General features: G+C 40.8%; 1 protein-coding gene across 1 annotated transcript; it reads right to left on the bottom strand.

The window, feature by feature from the left end:
- Positions 1–7,882: 7,882 nt before the first annotated feature.
- LOC114569922 (tryptase-2) lies at positions 7,883–12,886 on the bottom strand. Its single transcript, XM_028600075.1, has 5 exons — positions 12,781–12,886; positions 11,673–11,847; positions 10,307–10,578; positions 9,560–9,699; positions 7,883–8,200 (listed from the first exon to the last, which is right to left on the bottom strand). The coding sequence occupies exons 1-5, from the start codon at positions 12,830–12,832 to the stop codon at positions 8,024–8,026; spliced, it is 816 nt and encodes a 271-aa protein (XP_028455876.1). The 5' UTR covers positions 12,833–12,886; the 3' UTR covers positions 7,883–8,023.
- Positions 12,887–13,406: the final 520 nt, after the last annotated feature.

Genomic DNA, 13,406 nt, shown 5'->3' with positions numbered 1-13,406 from the left:
TTTTTTGTATGTGAAGTTTTTTTTTTTTTTTTTTTGGGGGCGTGGGTCAGTTTGGAACAGTTTCTCAACTAATTATTTCGTCTTTTTTAAGATAAAGATTTTATGGGGAGAAGTTTGAGCATTCTTTTAGCCAAAGTTGTTACTGGGCCACCAAAGTTCAAAGATTCAGTAAAATACTTTTCATTTGATTTAAGGTCATGCGTGTGTGTGTTTGCGTGTTCTACTCATTAGTTAAGCTATTTATTTTGGGTAAAGGTGTGCCTGTAGTGCATTGACTTACATGTGCCTTTTGATGAGATGTACCACTGCCTATCCAGATATGAACCTGAAAGAGGGAGAACAAGCTCAAAGTGGTGCTGTTGTCTAAGAAGGAACTCTTCAATAGGGGGTCCTCAGAGTTGCTGTAAGGGGGCCGCCAAATAATTCTTTAGTGGTTTAAAAAGGATATAATGAAAATATACATCAACATGAATCCTACGTAAAGATACAACTTTTTTTAAATGTACACAACATTGATGATAGGCCTACTGGTCTATAGCTATGGTAGCCATCCACAGATACAGTTAAGCAGAAGGATTTACTGTGCCGCATTTTAACATTAAATAACATGATGTAGAAATATATGAATTTGCAAACAAATTTTATTTAAGAGCTTAGTATTGCATGCACCATAAAAAGGTATATATATATAAAGGCTTTAGGTTGCCCTCAACATTGTTGTAGGCCCAGTTTAATATGCAGTGGGGTAACACCATGGTGGTTGAGCCTATGGTCCACTGCAAAACCCTTGCGTTTGCAGTATTACAACAACAGCAACATTCAGAGAAAACAAAATAAAGTGGCGCACAGTTATTGACGTGTTTTCCATTACCCAGCTGTGGTTGGTCTTGTAGATACAAGTCCTCCATACTATATAACGATATGGGTTGTTTGGTTGTACCCTTTAAAGTGCCCATATTATGAAAAAAGCTTTGGAACCTGCCCCCACTGCTAAAAAAAAATCCTAAAGGAAACACTGTTTATGTAATGCAAACTAAACACTCAAAAACTAAACACTCAAAATCTCAGCTTGAAGATCTAGGACCTAGAATTAAACACGTCACTTTGCATGTGGATCATTGACTTCCTGGCAGCTGGTGAGGGTGGGCGGACACAACTCTTCCACCATCTTCCTTAACACCGGAGCACCCCAGGGCTGTGTTCTTAGACCCCTGCTGTACAGACACAACTGTGGTGGGCCTTATCACAGACAACATTGAAAAGAAGTAGAGGATCTGACCCGCTGGTGTAAGAACAACAACCTGCTCCTTGAATATCAGCAGGACTAAAGGGATGATGGTGGACTTTGGGAATAAGCAGGGAAGAAACTATGCCTCCTTAATGTCAACGGGTCCTCGGTGGAGAGGGTGGACAGCTTCAAGTACTTTGGTGTCTACATCGCAGACAGAGACCAATATTACACACCGTCCACGTTGTTTAAATAGCAAATGCACCTGTACCCATCTTTGGTCTTATAGGGAGGTGTGTTCAGGTGCATTCTTGGCGTATTGCTATCTTGAGGCACTGGAAAGTGATCGCGCCATTGACCCAACAAAAACCTGCTCTAAAGTCAATAGCGCAGCATTTCATTATTTTAACAGCGCATTAGTAAAATTAGGCTTATACACAGTGCACACTATGCTTGTTACACACACAGGGAAGCGCGGCAGCACACACAAATGCAAAAGATTACAAAATTACAGCGCAAATGTAACCATCATAACAGCAATGCGCCGAGGTCCAAACGCGCCTGGCTTTTAAAGGGAATGGGAGATGACACTGATTGGTTGATTGCATGTTACACCCAAAACACACCTAAATTAATAAGACACTAAGTACAACCTTTTTAAACCATGCGCCCGGCACACAGACCCTTTTTTCTGCCGTCAAACTAGCGAAAGTGGATTCGTACACGCCCTAAATGCACCTGCGCCAGGCGCGTCTCGGCGTGCGCTGAGATTAAGATAGGGCCCTTATGGCGCTTCTCCATTACATGGTACCTGCTCGACTCGCCTCGACTAAAGTACCTGGTACCTGCCAACAGGTACTTTTTTTTTTAGTACCACCTCAGTCGAGGTTCCAAGCGAGCTGAGGCAATACCAAAAGGGGATGTGAAAGCGACAGATGGGGGTGTCCTGAACAAACCCGCCATTTTTAAATAATTTAGCCAGCTGTGTTTTTTTTTTTGCTGCCTCCAGCTTCATTTGAAACAAAATTTGTCTTCTAGTTGTGGCAACAACAACACACCTTCGACGTTCTGTGTGTGTGTCACGTTAAACCTTCGGTTTACATGTAGGGGCCCTCATTATGCTACCGTTGAAGTGTGGTGCCATTTTGAGGCTTTTAAGCTAGTTAGCGGTTTGAGCTAAAACTGGTCACATTTGATTAGCATGAAAACACATACCAGAGAACGGTCGACTCTGTACAGGTGCTGTTAACCCCTAGGTTCATTTTGTGCTGGAATTGTCCTTTTAATATTCAGATAAGTAGCTTTAGCTTATCATTTCAAAGTAAAAACATAGTTATCCATTTCAACTCATCACTTCTAAAGCCCGAACAAAAAATAATGGACAATTGGTTGAAATGTCCAACTTCTGATCAACTTCACTTGTATGAAAAGATCAAAGAATGAATATTCTTTAATTGATTCCAGCTTAAAATCAATTCAGATAAACACATTTGAATCATGTCAGGTCTGAAGCAGCTACTTTATTTTCTCATGTTTGGATCCTTTTTTAAAGCGTTTCTAAATGATGCATATAAAAATATATGTCTCCGTGAACCATCACCTTATCGTGGTGGAGAGGTTTGTGTGTCTCTGTGAACCTGAGGGCTGTGTTGTCTGGAGCTTTGTGCTCCTGGTAGGGTCTCCCAAGGCAAAGTGGTCTCAGGTGAGGGGCCAGACAAAGAATGGTTCAAAAACCCCAATGAAGAAGCAAGGTAGAGATGGAGTGACCCTGCCCGGAGGAAGCCGGGGCCCCCGCCTGGAGCCAGGCCCAGACGGCGGGGCTCGTCGGGCGAGCGCCTGGTGGCGGGTTTGCCACGGAGCCCAGCCGGGCACAGCCCGAACAAGCTACGTGGCTCCCATCTCTCCAGCCCATGGGCCCACCACCTGTGGGAGGAACCGTTGGGGTCGGGTGCGATGCCACATGGGTGGCAGTGAAGGAACAACGGACCAGCTCTTCACTCTCGCAAGGATCCTGGAGGGAGCCTGGGAGTATGCCCAACCGGTCTACATGTGTTTTGTGGATTTGGAGAAGGCGTATGACCGGGTCCCCCGGGAGATACTGTGGGAGGTGCTCTTGGGAGTATGGGGTGAGGGGGTCTCTACCAGGGCCATCCAATCTCTGTATGACCAAAGTGAGAGCTGTGTCCGGGTTCTCGGTAGTAAGTCGGACTCGTTTCAGGTGAGGGTTGGCCTCCGCCAGGGCTGCGCTTTGTCACCAATCCTGTTTGTAATATTTATGGACAGGATATCGAGGCGTAGTCGGGTGGGGAGGGGTTGCAGTTTGGTGGGCTGGGGATCTCATCGCTGCTCTTTGCAGATGATGTGGTCCTGATGGCATCATCGGCCTGCGACCTTCAGCACTCACTGGATCGGTTCGCAACCGAGTGTGAAGCGGTTGGGATGAGGATCAGCACCTCTAAATCGGAGGCCATGGTTCTCAGCAGGAAACCGATGGAATGCCTTCTCCAGGTAGGGAATGAGTCCTTACCCCAAGTGAAGGAGTTCAAGTACCTTGGGGTTTTGTTCGCGAGTGAGGGACAATGGAGCGGGAGATTGGTCGGAGAATCGGGCGCAGCGGGTGCGGTATTGCATTCAATCTATCGCACTGCCAGGACGAAAAGAGAGCTGAGCCAGAAGGCAAAGCTCTCGATCTACCGGGTCAGTTTTCGTTCCTACCCTCACCTATGGTCATGAAGGCTGGGTCATGACCGAAAGAACGAGATCCAGGGTACAAGCGGCGAAATGGGTTTCCTCAGGAGGGTGGCTGGCGTCTCCCTTAGAGATAGGGTGAGAAGCTCAGTCATCCGTGAGGAGCTCGGAGAGAGCCGCTGCTCCTTTGCGTCGAAAGGAGCCAGTTGAGGTGGTTCGGGCATCTGGTAAGGATGCCCCCTGGGCGCCTCCCTAGGGAGGTGTTCCAGGCACGTCCAGCTGGGAGGAGGCCTCGGGGAAGACCCAGGACTAGGTGGAGGGATTATATCTCCAACCTGGCCTGGGAACGCCTCGGGATCCCCCAGTCGGAGCTGGTTAATGTTGCTCGGGAAAGGGAAGTTTGGGGTCCCCTGCTGGAGCTGCTCCCCCCGCGACCCGACACCGGATAAGCGGACGAAGATGGATGGATGGATTTTTAAAAATAAAAAACATTTTCTATTAGCGTGACCACTATCGTCTCTGATGGAAGACAAGATTTCCCAGCAATCTGGTTCAACATCAGCAGCATGCAAGGTTTCAAGCTTATCCATAAAAGTCCATCACATGTAGACTACTATCACTCTTTGCTTTATCTAAAGGTGGATGTCAGCACGTGATCCGATAAGATAGGCTTCTGCGCTATGAATCCAAAAATAGATCCCATGTCTGCCCAGCACAGAATACAGTCACACATGTAGTGAAGACTGACATCAGCATTAGTCATGCTGACCATTAGAGCAAGGCCGGATTGGGCCCCTGTTGACCCCCCTGGTTCTTGTTGCCTTTAAGTACGTATCGGGCACAGAAAACATGGCACCTTCATTATATTTTGTCTCAACACAGAGAAACTAACCAGCACTGTAATTTTCTTTTATTAATCCTGCCATAGGTTTGCTGTGTGCAGTGGCGGAATGGAACTAAGTAAATTTACTCAAGGGCTGTACTTAAGTACAAATGTTGAGGTACTTTACTTGAGTCTTTTCCTTTCATGCCACTTTCTACTTCTACATTTCAGAGAGACATATTGTATTTTTTACTCCGCTACATTCATCTGACAGCTTTAGTTACTCTACAAATTCAGAGATTTGCACACAAAACCTACAAGTCCAGCTGGAATGATTAGCTGATTAAACACAGAGCTGTTGAGGATTCTACTTTTACTTTTAATACTTTAAGTACATTTTTAAGATGATACTTACATACTTTTACATAAGTAACATTTTCAATGCAGGACTTTTACACCACTGGCTTTGTGTCAGTTTGTTTGTGGTATTTGACTCAAATGGGATTTTGAAACCGGAGCTCCGTAGGATTAGGTGAAAATGCATACCTTGAAATATACAAGACAAGAGAAAAGTCTGTAATATGTTAAAGCAAATTCCATCAGTGCAAATCTTGAAACCGGAGGGAGGGGGGTGGTGGGGGGTGTCGTGGCTTCTGGGGCTCCAGCCCCAAATGTTTTCTCAAAAGCCCTGAATCTTTTAGGCAGACTGTCTTTCAGAGGCTGTAGTGGGTTCCATTTAAAGACCCAGTGTGTAACCTTTTTAGTTGTTCATTATCAACATCGGTGTTGCCCGTTCACAAACTTGTCCTTTTTCATGAATATTTACCACCACCGTCAATTCCGAGTATTCCTTTTGGGTTGAAATATTACATTTGCATTCACGTGAACTGGGGTAGACGCTCCATATTCGTGCTCCATCCTGAAATACGTTAGCCGGTGAGGGACATACAGGACATACTGCTCCACCTTTCGCCTTTTCACTGTCACATGATAAACTCACAGGTGCTGCTAATGCTGCTAATGGGTATCGTGGGTAGCTTCCCGGCACCGGCAAGTTTGAAGAAGGAAACCTGGAGGACCACACATATTCAAAATCCAAATGTCGGGAACAAGAGTCTTCTTCTTCGCCCAGAAAAAAGAAAAAGATTGAAAAGAGCAAGAGACCGGCTTTTTGAAGCGTGAAGGCTACCGTAGCTGTAATACCTACTTTGAACCGCGTGGAGAGTTGATTGCGATATATGATCTCAATGCTAGATGGGAGAAATTCCTACACATTGGACCTTTTAAAGCTAGTCAAGCTAGTTATTGCTATCATATGAAACTAAATAACGCTCCAAAGTTAAAGTTAATTAAAGACTAAAGTTTGGCAAGGGAAAAACTGGCATGGCCATTTTTTCAATTGACGCTAGACCCCTTTTACTGGGCCATGTGCCAGAATTATGACCATTACAAAAACTGCATTCATTGTCAACTTCTGAAAATGTATTGAAATATAAATTTGTTGGAGATATATGCATATATATTGTGTATTTTGTTATGTACACCTTTAATCTTGTTTGTAATACAAAAGTATTACGCAATAATTAGGTCCTCGGTCAATCGGTGTCTTTAAAGATGTCCAAAATGGCTTTCCCTCTTGGAGATATTTTTCTTGCATCATAAAGTGCATTTGCGTTTGTTGTTGCGTTTTGGGTTAATTGTTATTATTGCAGAATAAGCCCAGTTGTTTCAAGCAGCAGAATAGAAATGGAAGTAATAGTGGGCCAAGCAAGGGCAGTATGTATAGCACATTTCATACACAAAGCGGGCATTCAGAGTTTTTTGGGGGGTGCCTGTGCCCCAGTAGAGCTTTATGTCTAGCAACACCCCCTGCCCTTGACCTCTCTCCTTCAGGTATATGAATGCAAATGGGTTCTATAGGTACCCACGAGTCTCCCATTTACAGACTTTATGATAATCCCATGTAGTTTTTTTTACAAATGGTTTACAGATTAGCAAATTGTTTGAAAAATAGTGCAAATAGCTGCCGTGAATGCAATTTCAGATCTCTTTAGCACCAATGGGTTTGATTACTCTTCATAGATAGTACTACTCATACAAATTGCTGTATAATGTCTTCAGTCATAATGATTTCAGTAGTTATGCTAGATGTTGAGCTAATTCACAGGCTATAATCACCCAGAGGGAGCATGCCCCCTGCTTGAAACTAGGTTCTTTTAAATTCAGGGTTCAAAAGGTCTCACTGTTTGACTCATGTCCCACATCAACCTGTTGTCCTCACCACACAGAAATATTTGACATGTCGACAAAGTATTTGGTATCTTTAGAAGCTTTCAGATCTCTCTAGCCCCAATGGGTTTGTGTTAAAAGGGACACGTGGGCACCCGGATTGCTCAGCTGGTAGAGCGGGCGCCCATATATAGAGGTTTACTCCTCTATATATGGTTCGGCTTTGACCTGCGGCCCTTTGCTGCATGTCATTCTCCCCTTTCATGGCTTCAGCTTTCCTCAGTCAAAATAAAGGCCGAAAATGCCTCAAAGAAATACTGGGCTAATAAAAAGGGACACATGATGTTCAGTTTCCTTTTGATAGATAGTACTGCCCACACAAAGTGTTGTATAATGTCCTCAGTGGCTCTGGAGGAGTAACAATAACCGATAAATCTCTGACCCATTTACATCACAGTAATGCTGATTCATGTGTGTTCTTCTAAATGAATAAAAAAGTAAAGAAAGTACATATTTTTATGTTAAATTGTATTTGAATATTGTCTTCACATTTGATCTTATGGGTTGTAAGTCTGTCTTACATGTTTAGAAACCTCTAGGATTTATATTCTACATAAATCTCTGCTAGAACAGTTCTGGAAGGAGACTTCTGGTTATGAAAACTACTGTATAACCAACACTGTTGACACTATATAAGGTTATTTCCTCATGTGAAGCTGAACAAACTAAAATGTGACATTTTTTAATAACCAGCTGGAATGGACTCTTCATGTGAGGAAGTTTTTTTTCTTTCTTTCTGTGCCTGAAACGTTTGACTCTGTCTAACCAAGCCAGGATGAAAATGCAGTGTGCAGCCTGTGCTGAATCAACCCTTTGTGGGTTTAATAAAAGAATTCTCCATTGTGACTCAACAATTGATGCTTCAAAGCTTTAATGCAAAGAATTGAGTTGAACAAACCAGAGTGCATGTCAAATGAAGACAGGGTCTGACAGTAACAACACAGAAGAGAAGCAGTAAGAAGGCTTTTAAAAAGAGGTGTCTGCTTGTTGCAGTTTTACACCTCAGCGGAGGCTTCCTCCCTGTGGATGAAATCGTTGATGAAGCGCAGATGCTTGGACACTTGGGTGTAGACGCCAGGTCTGCCTGGGAGACCACAACTCCCATAGCTCATGATGCCCACCTGCACGAAGCCACCTTGTACGCGGCACATCAGCGGGCCGCCGTAATCCCCCTTTTGGAAGCAAAAAAAGCACACACATTGTGTTAAGTCTTTCCACTGTGCATGGTCCCTTTCATTATTGAACTAGGTGACTTGGCACGCAGCAGATAAATATGGTGCTTTTGGAGGAATGGGTCAGTAGTTTGGATATTATGAGACTTTTAAGAGTCATTTTTTAGTGGTGGAAGAACAACTGACATCCTGGAACCATACTGTAAAAAAGTAAAAAAATGAATCGTAATGCAATTTTTAAACAGCCTACAGTGAAATTTACTTTTGATTTCACTTATTTGACTTCAGACGTGTTCTTAGTTTATTTATTGGAAGATTTTTTTTCTTCTATTTAGTTATTTTGATGTGGGATTTGTTTAAAAAAACAATTATAATGTTCTATTTAAAGATCCCATATTGTAAAAAGTTAGATTGCATGTCTTTTATTGTTATCTAGAGCAGGTCAAGGTGCTGTATAATTACTGTAAAAGTATTAAAACGCTCAGTCCACAGAGAAATGCACACAGCCTGTATTATGAAACCGTGCCTTTAAACGAGCCGTCAGGACTTCCGTACGGTTGTGATGTCACAACTACACTATACATAGGTAGAAAGTGCTGCTACAATGCCGTTACAGTCATTCCCTGGCTGCAATGAGAGTGCAGAGACTCCGAAAGCGCAGATTTGGAAGACCCGGAAACACTGACCAATCAGAGCATACTGGGCTTTTTTGGGAGAGGGGGCTTAAAGAGACAGGCGCGAAAACGGATCGTTTCAGACAGAGGGTGAATACAGGTATATTCAGACAGACAGTGTGAGACAAATCAAGTGTTTTTTGAAAATTAAAGCATGTAAACATGTTCTAGTAGAAACACAAAATACAACTATGAACTTGAAAATGAGCACGATATGGGACCTTTAATTTTTGTTCTTTAAGATTTTATAAAAAGTTTCAGTTGCACTTCTGATAAAAGTACATTGTTTAGCACAGTTTATATAAATAAAGGACATTTTTTCAGTCATTTGTCTGCAGCTCATTCTGTTAAAAAAAAATCCTGGGAAAATCGTTTCGTGAACTTAAAATCGTGTATCGTTACGTCCCTAACAACAATGTACAAATAAGCCATAACAAGACCTGCATTTAAAATCTTACTTCAGTAAAAGTACAGAGATGTTAGCAGCTAAATGTAGGCCTACTTAAAGTATCACAAGTACAAGTACTCAGTCTACAGTAAAATGGAGCCTATAGCTCATATTTTATTAAAAAACTAAGATTGTTAATACTGATTAATTACTGAATAAGTAGCATTTTACTCCTGCTAGTTCAGGTGAAACTAGTTTCAACTACTCAAAGAGAGTTAGATTTCAATTTTAACTCACATCGCATGCATCCTTCCCTCCAGCCATGTCCCCTGCACACATCATGTCAGAAGTCAGCTCAGGATAACTGGCCTTACACACACTGTTAGGGATGATGGGAACCTTAAGCTCCTGAAGGGTTTCCGGACCTGGCAGTGGAACTGCATGGACACACACACAGAATAAGTGTAAAGGTGACATTTTCACGGATGAACGTTTTGAGAGAAGAGAGCAAATTATTTTGTGTTACTGCTGTAAATTTGACAGAATAGTAGTGTTTATGGCTACTACACAAAAACCCATATCTATTTTCATAAAACCGCAGCTTTTGCAAATTGTTTTGCATGCTTGAGTTTATAAGCTGTTTAGATTTAAATAAACCAGTCAAAGATATAAATAGGGGTAGGGTAATTCTATTTAATATCCTTTTACATTTATATTTATTTACAAACACATTGATATATTTCCCTTATGTCCTCTCTGCACCTAAACCATTACGCAGTCCCAATCCTTTTTAAGTGCATTTGTATTGTACTGTGACTATATCGTATTTTATTGTATTGTACTGTATTAATAGTAGTGTTTTATGTTGTAACGCTATCTATCATTTATGTGTTGCACTCATATGCAGGGTCATCCCAAGCCATTATGTTTATGCGAATTTACAATGCATCAGTGTATGTGTGTGTGTGTGTGTGTGTGTGTGTTTACTTGTTTTTTTTATATAGTATGTGCACCATATAGGCTGCTTTATGTGCAAAAACTTACCATTGATCCCAACGTTCCCCCAGCCAGTGATCCAACACTCAGATGATGGACCGAAGTTGTCGTCAGCGCTGGGCAGATTCACTTTGCCAGCCATTTTTGTGAAATCCACCTTTTTCTTTAGCTTTATAAGGGTGATGTCATGGCCATATTCCTTTGCCCGGTACTCAGGGTGATCGACGGCAGTAACTATCTCTATGAAACGGGCTTGGTCCTTTTGCAGGTTGAGTGAGTTGACATAAGCAAAAGATCTACGCCAAACAGGTGCAGGGTGTCTGGCAACACAAACACACACACATTAGTATTCTAACATGCAGGTAGATTCAGCTGGGCCATAGGTGTAATTTACAGGTAGATGTACTGTATATTATATCTATATATTGTGAAAGACTAAAATGACGAGTTGTTGCGTGGAACGGGGAGGTTGCTAATTTCATTCCAAACCAAGGGTGTAACATTTTTGAATTGTTCATTTGCAGAATCTACATCATCTATAAATCACTTACAACACATCAACATGGCAATTCGTCATTGTATTTTATAATATCTTATAGGCCTACACAAGGGTGTAACTTTGGGTTGAGAAGTGTGTGTGTGGGGGGGGTCCATTTGAATCCCATTTCTACATACATTTGTAGGGACTATGGTTATACAAAAGCCATTCAATAATTAAGTTGACCATAATAATAAATTATGCCAGAAAGAATAGTAACTCATTCTATTTTTTCATTATTTCTTATAATAATCTTTGTATATTTTTTCCTATGTCTATTGTAATGTGTATTTGGTGTTATTCTGGTGTATGTAACAAGGGAATTTCCCCAGTGTGGGATTAAAAAAGTCTATTTGATCTTATTTTACAAGAGACTATAAGAAAAAGATGTCTTACTTTCTTTATAGTTTAAAATAGTGGCCAATCAGGCGCCCAGATAGCTCAGTTGGTAGAGCGGGCGCCCATATATAGGGGTTTACTCTTCCTCTCTCTCTTTTCATGTCTTCAGCTGTCCTGTCAAATAAAGGCCTAAAATGCCCCAAAAAATAATCTAAAAAAAAATATGTCGCCAATCACCGAGACTTATAGGCTATATAAATCAAATTAATTTGAAAGTGGGGGGTAGGGGGGACACAAACAGGATTTTAAAAAGTGTCCCCAGTAGAAATTACGCCCTAGGGCCTACTTAATATTTTAACGTTCACAGATGTATTTACAGATAACTGGTATTTTGAGAATTAGTTGATCTCTGTATAACTGATTCAAATCTAATATGCCTATAATAATCAATGCTCTCACTACTATGGAAGAGGATGAGGGTCATGTAAAGCACACACACACACACACACACACACACACACACACACACACACTTACCTTTTCACGCAGCTTGCTGAAGTTATCAACCACTGACTGCTGGCAATGGTGGCGCCACAGCGCCACTTGTTGACACCATCCGATGTAAGGTTCAGGACCACCATCCCCGGCCAGCTGCTCCTCTCAGCATTCTTCCCCCCGATGATGGAGCTCCTCACCTCAGCCCCGAGCAAACCTAAAAAAGCAATAATGCAACTTTATAAAAGCTATTAGGGCTGAACAATTTTGGGGGGGGGGGAATCAAATTGCGATTCTAATTCAAATTTGCAATTAAAAAATGAAAGTTTAGCTAAAATTTATATTCTATATATATTCTATATATATATATATATATATATATATATATATATATATATATATATAGATATATAGTGCTTTCCTGTAAACTGAAATTTCTGATATGCCTCAGTTCAGTAGCATTATCTAACGTATAAAATAAATTAATACAATTTATATTTGTATTAATTTATTTTTATAAATTAATACAAATATAAATTGTATTAATTAATTTTAGATTTACATATAGATTTATATTATATATATATATATACATATATATATATATATATACATATATATATATATATATATATATATATATATATAATAAATGAATGAAAAGTCCACTGAAATTAAGACATTTCTGGAAACAATGTGATATGTAACATTATTTCAGCATTTTTCTTATGAAAAAACAGTCAACATAATAATAAAAAGAGGAATATAAAATGTTGAACTACATATTGCACTTTTGAATAATCGCGGTCTTCACGATTTGCTGGTCGCATTCTTTGAAATCTCGATTTCGATTTGAAAACGATTAATCGCTCAGCCCTCAAAGGGACGTTAAAGGAATCCTGCGCAGTAGTCTACGTGATACGCATACAAATAAAACTAAGATGTCCATTTGTCGCCATTAGTAAAGTAAAACCCTGGTTTGTAAGTACAGACCAATTTGACAGATTTTGCCATCGAAGAGCCATGATTTTTACACCCTGATCTTATGATTCAATTAGCTTGAACTGGACAGCGTTGATGAACTGCCCTCCACTAATTGGATGCAGATCAATCACCACAAAAATAATGTTGTGCTGTTTGTGTTTCTCACCTCCCGTGTTGAGGATCAGCGCCAGCACAGAGAGCAGAGCGATGAAGGCCATGGCTGTGGCGGAGTTGATGCTGTGGCTCTGCGGGCTGCAGCTTTATATACACATTATCAGCACCATCAGCCCTCCCTTTTACTCTCCAACCACACGTGGAACAGCTACGTTCACTCAAGTGCTGTTTCCCCTTTGTCAGGCTTTACTTTTTTTTTTTTTTTTTTTGCTACACATTTGAGAGAGAAATGTTATAGGTTTACCTGAAAATGCATCTCAGAGTTGTTTAATTAATAAGGTTACACATCCAGAATTAGCTCTTTAAATATGTATGATTTGATAATAATATCAAATCATATGTCTAAAGTAACAACAGAGTTCACTTTTTTTTTTACAACTTTAAAAAAAAATTGTTATTTTTTACAGTTGCCAGTTTAAATGCTTTTATGAACTTTAATGAAAAGCATTTGCATGTAAAGTATAAAGCATTAGCTCAAAGAGCATAGCCCTGGCCAAGTATGGGAGCTCTCCCACCTGTCCAATATCCAGTGATAATTCTAGAATATTATTATTAGATTAGATTCAACTTTATTGTCATTGTGCAGAGTACAAGTACAAAGACAGCGAAATGCAGTTT

The sequence above is a fragment of the Perca flavescens genome, chromosome 15 (assembly GCF_004354835.1).
Source record: "Perca flavescens isolate YP-PL-M2 chromosome 15, PFLA_1.0, whole genome shotgun sequence".
Classification (NCBI taxonomy): Eukaryota; Metazoa; Chordata; class Actinopteri; order Perciformes; family Percidae; genus Perca; species Perca flavescens.
The sequence above is the reverse complement of the archived record's forward strand: the minus strand, read 5'-3'. Positions and strand labels throughout refer to the sequence as shown.

Bases quoted from the DNA above. Each gene is read 5' to 3' on its own strand.
- LOC114569922 (XM_028600075.1), bottom strand. From the start codon at position 12,832: ATGGCCTTCATCGCTCTGCTCTCTGTGCTGGCGCTGATCCTCAACACG. The intron at 11,848-12,780 runs GTGAGAAACACA...TTGCTTTTTTAG, and splicing joins GCTGATCCTCAACACGGGAG to GTTTGCTCGGGGCTGAGGTG. The intron at 9,700-10,306 runs GTAAGTTTTTGC...GTGTCCATGCAG, and splicing joins GGGGAACGTTGGGATCAATG to TTCCACTGCCAGGTCCGGAA.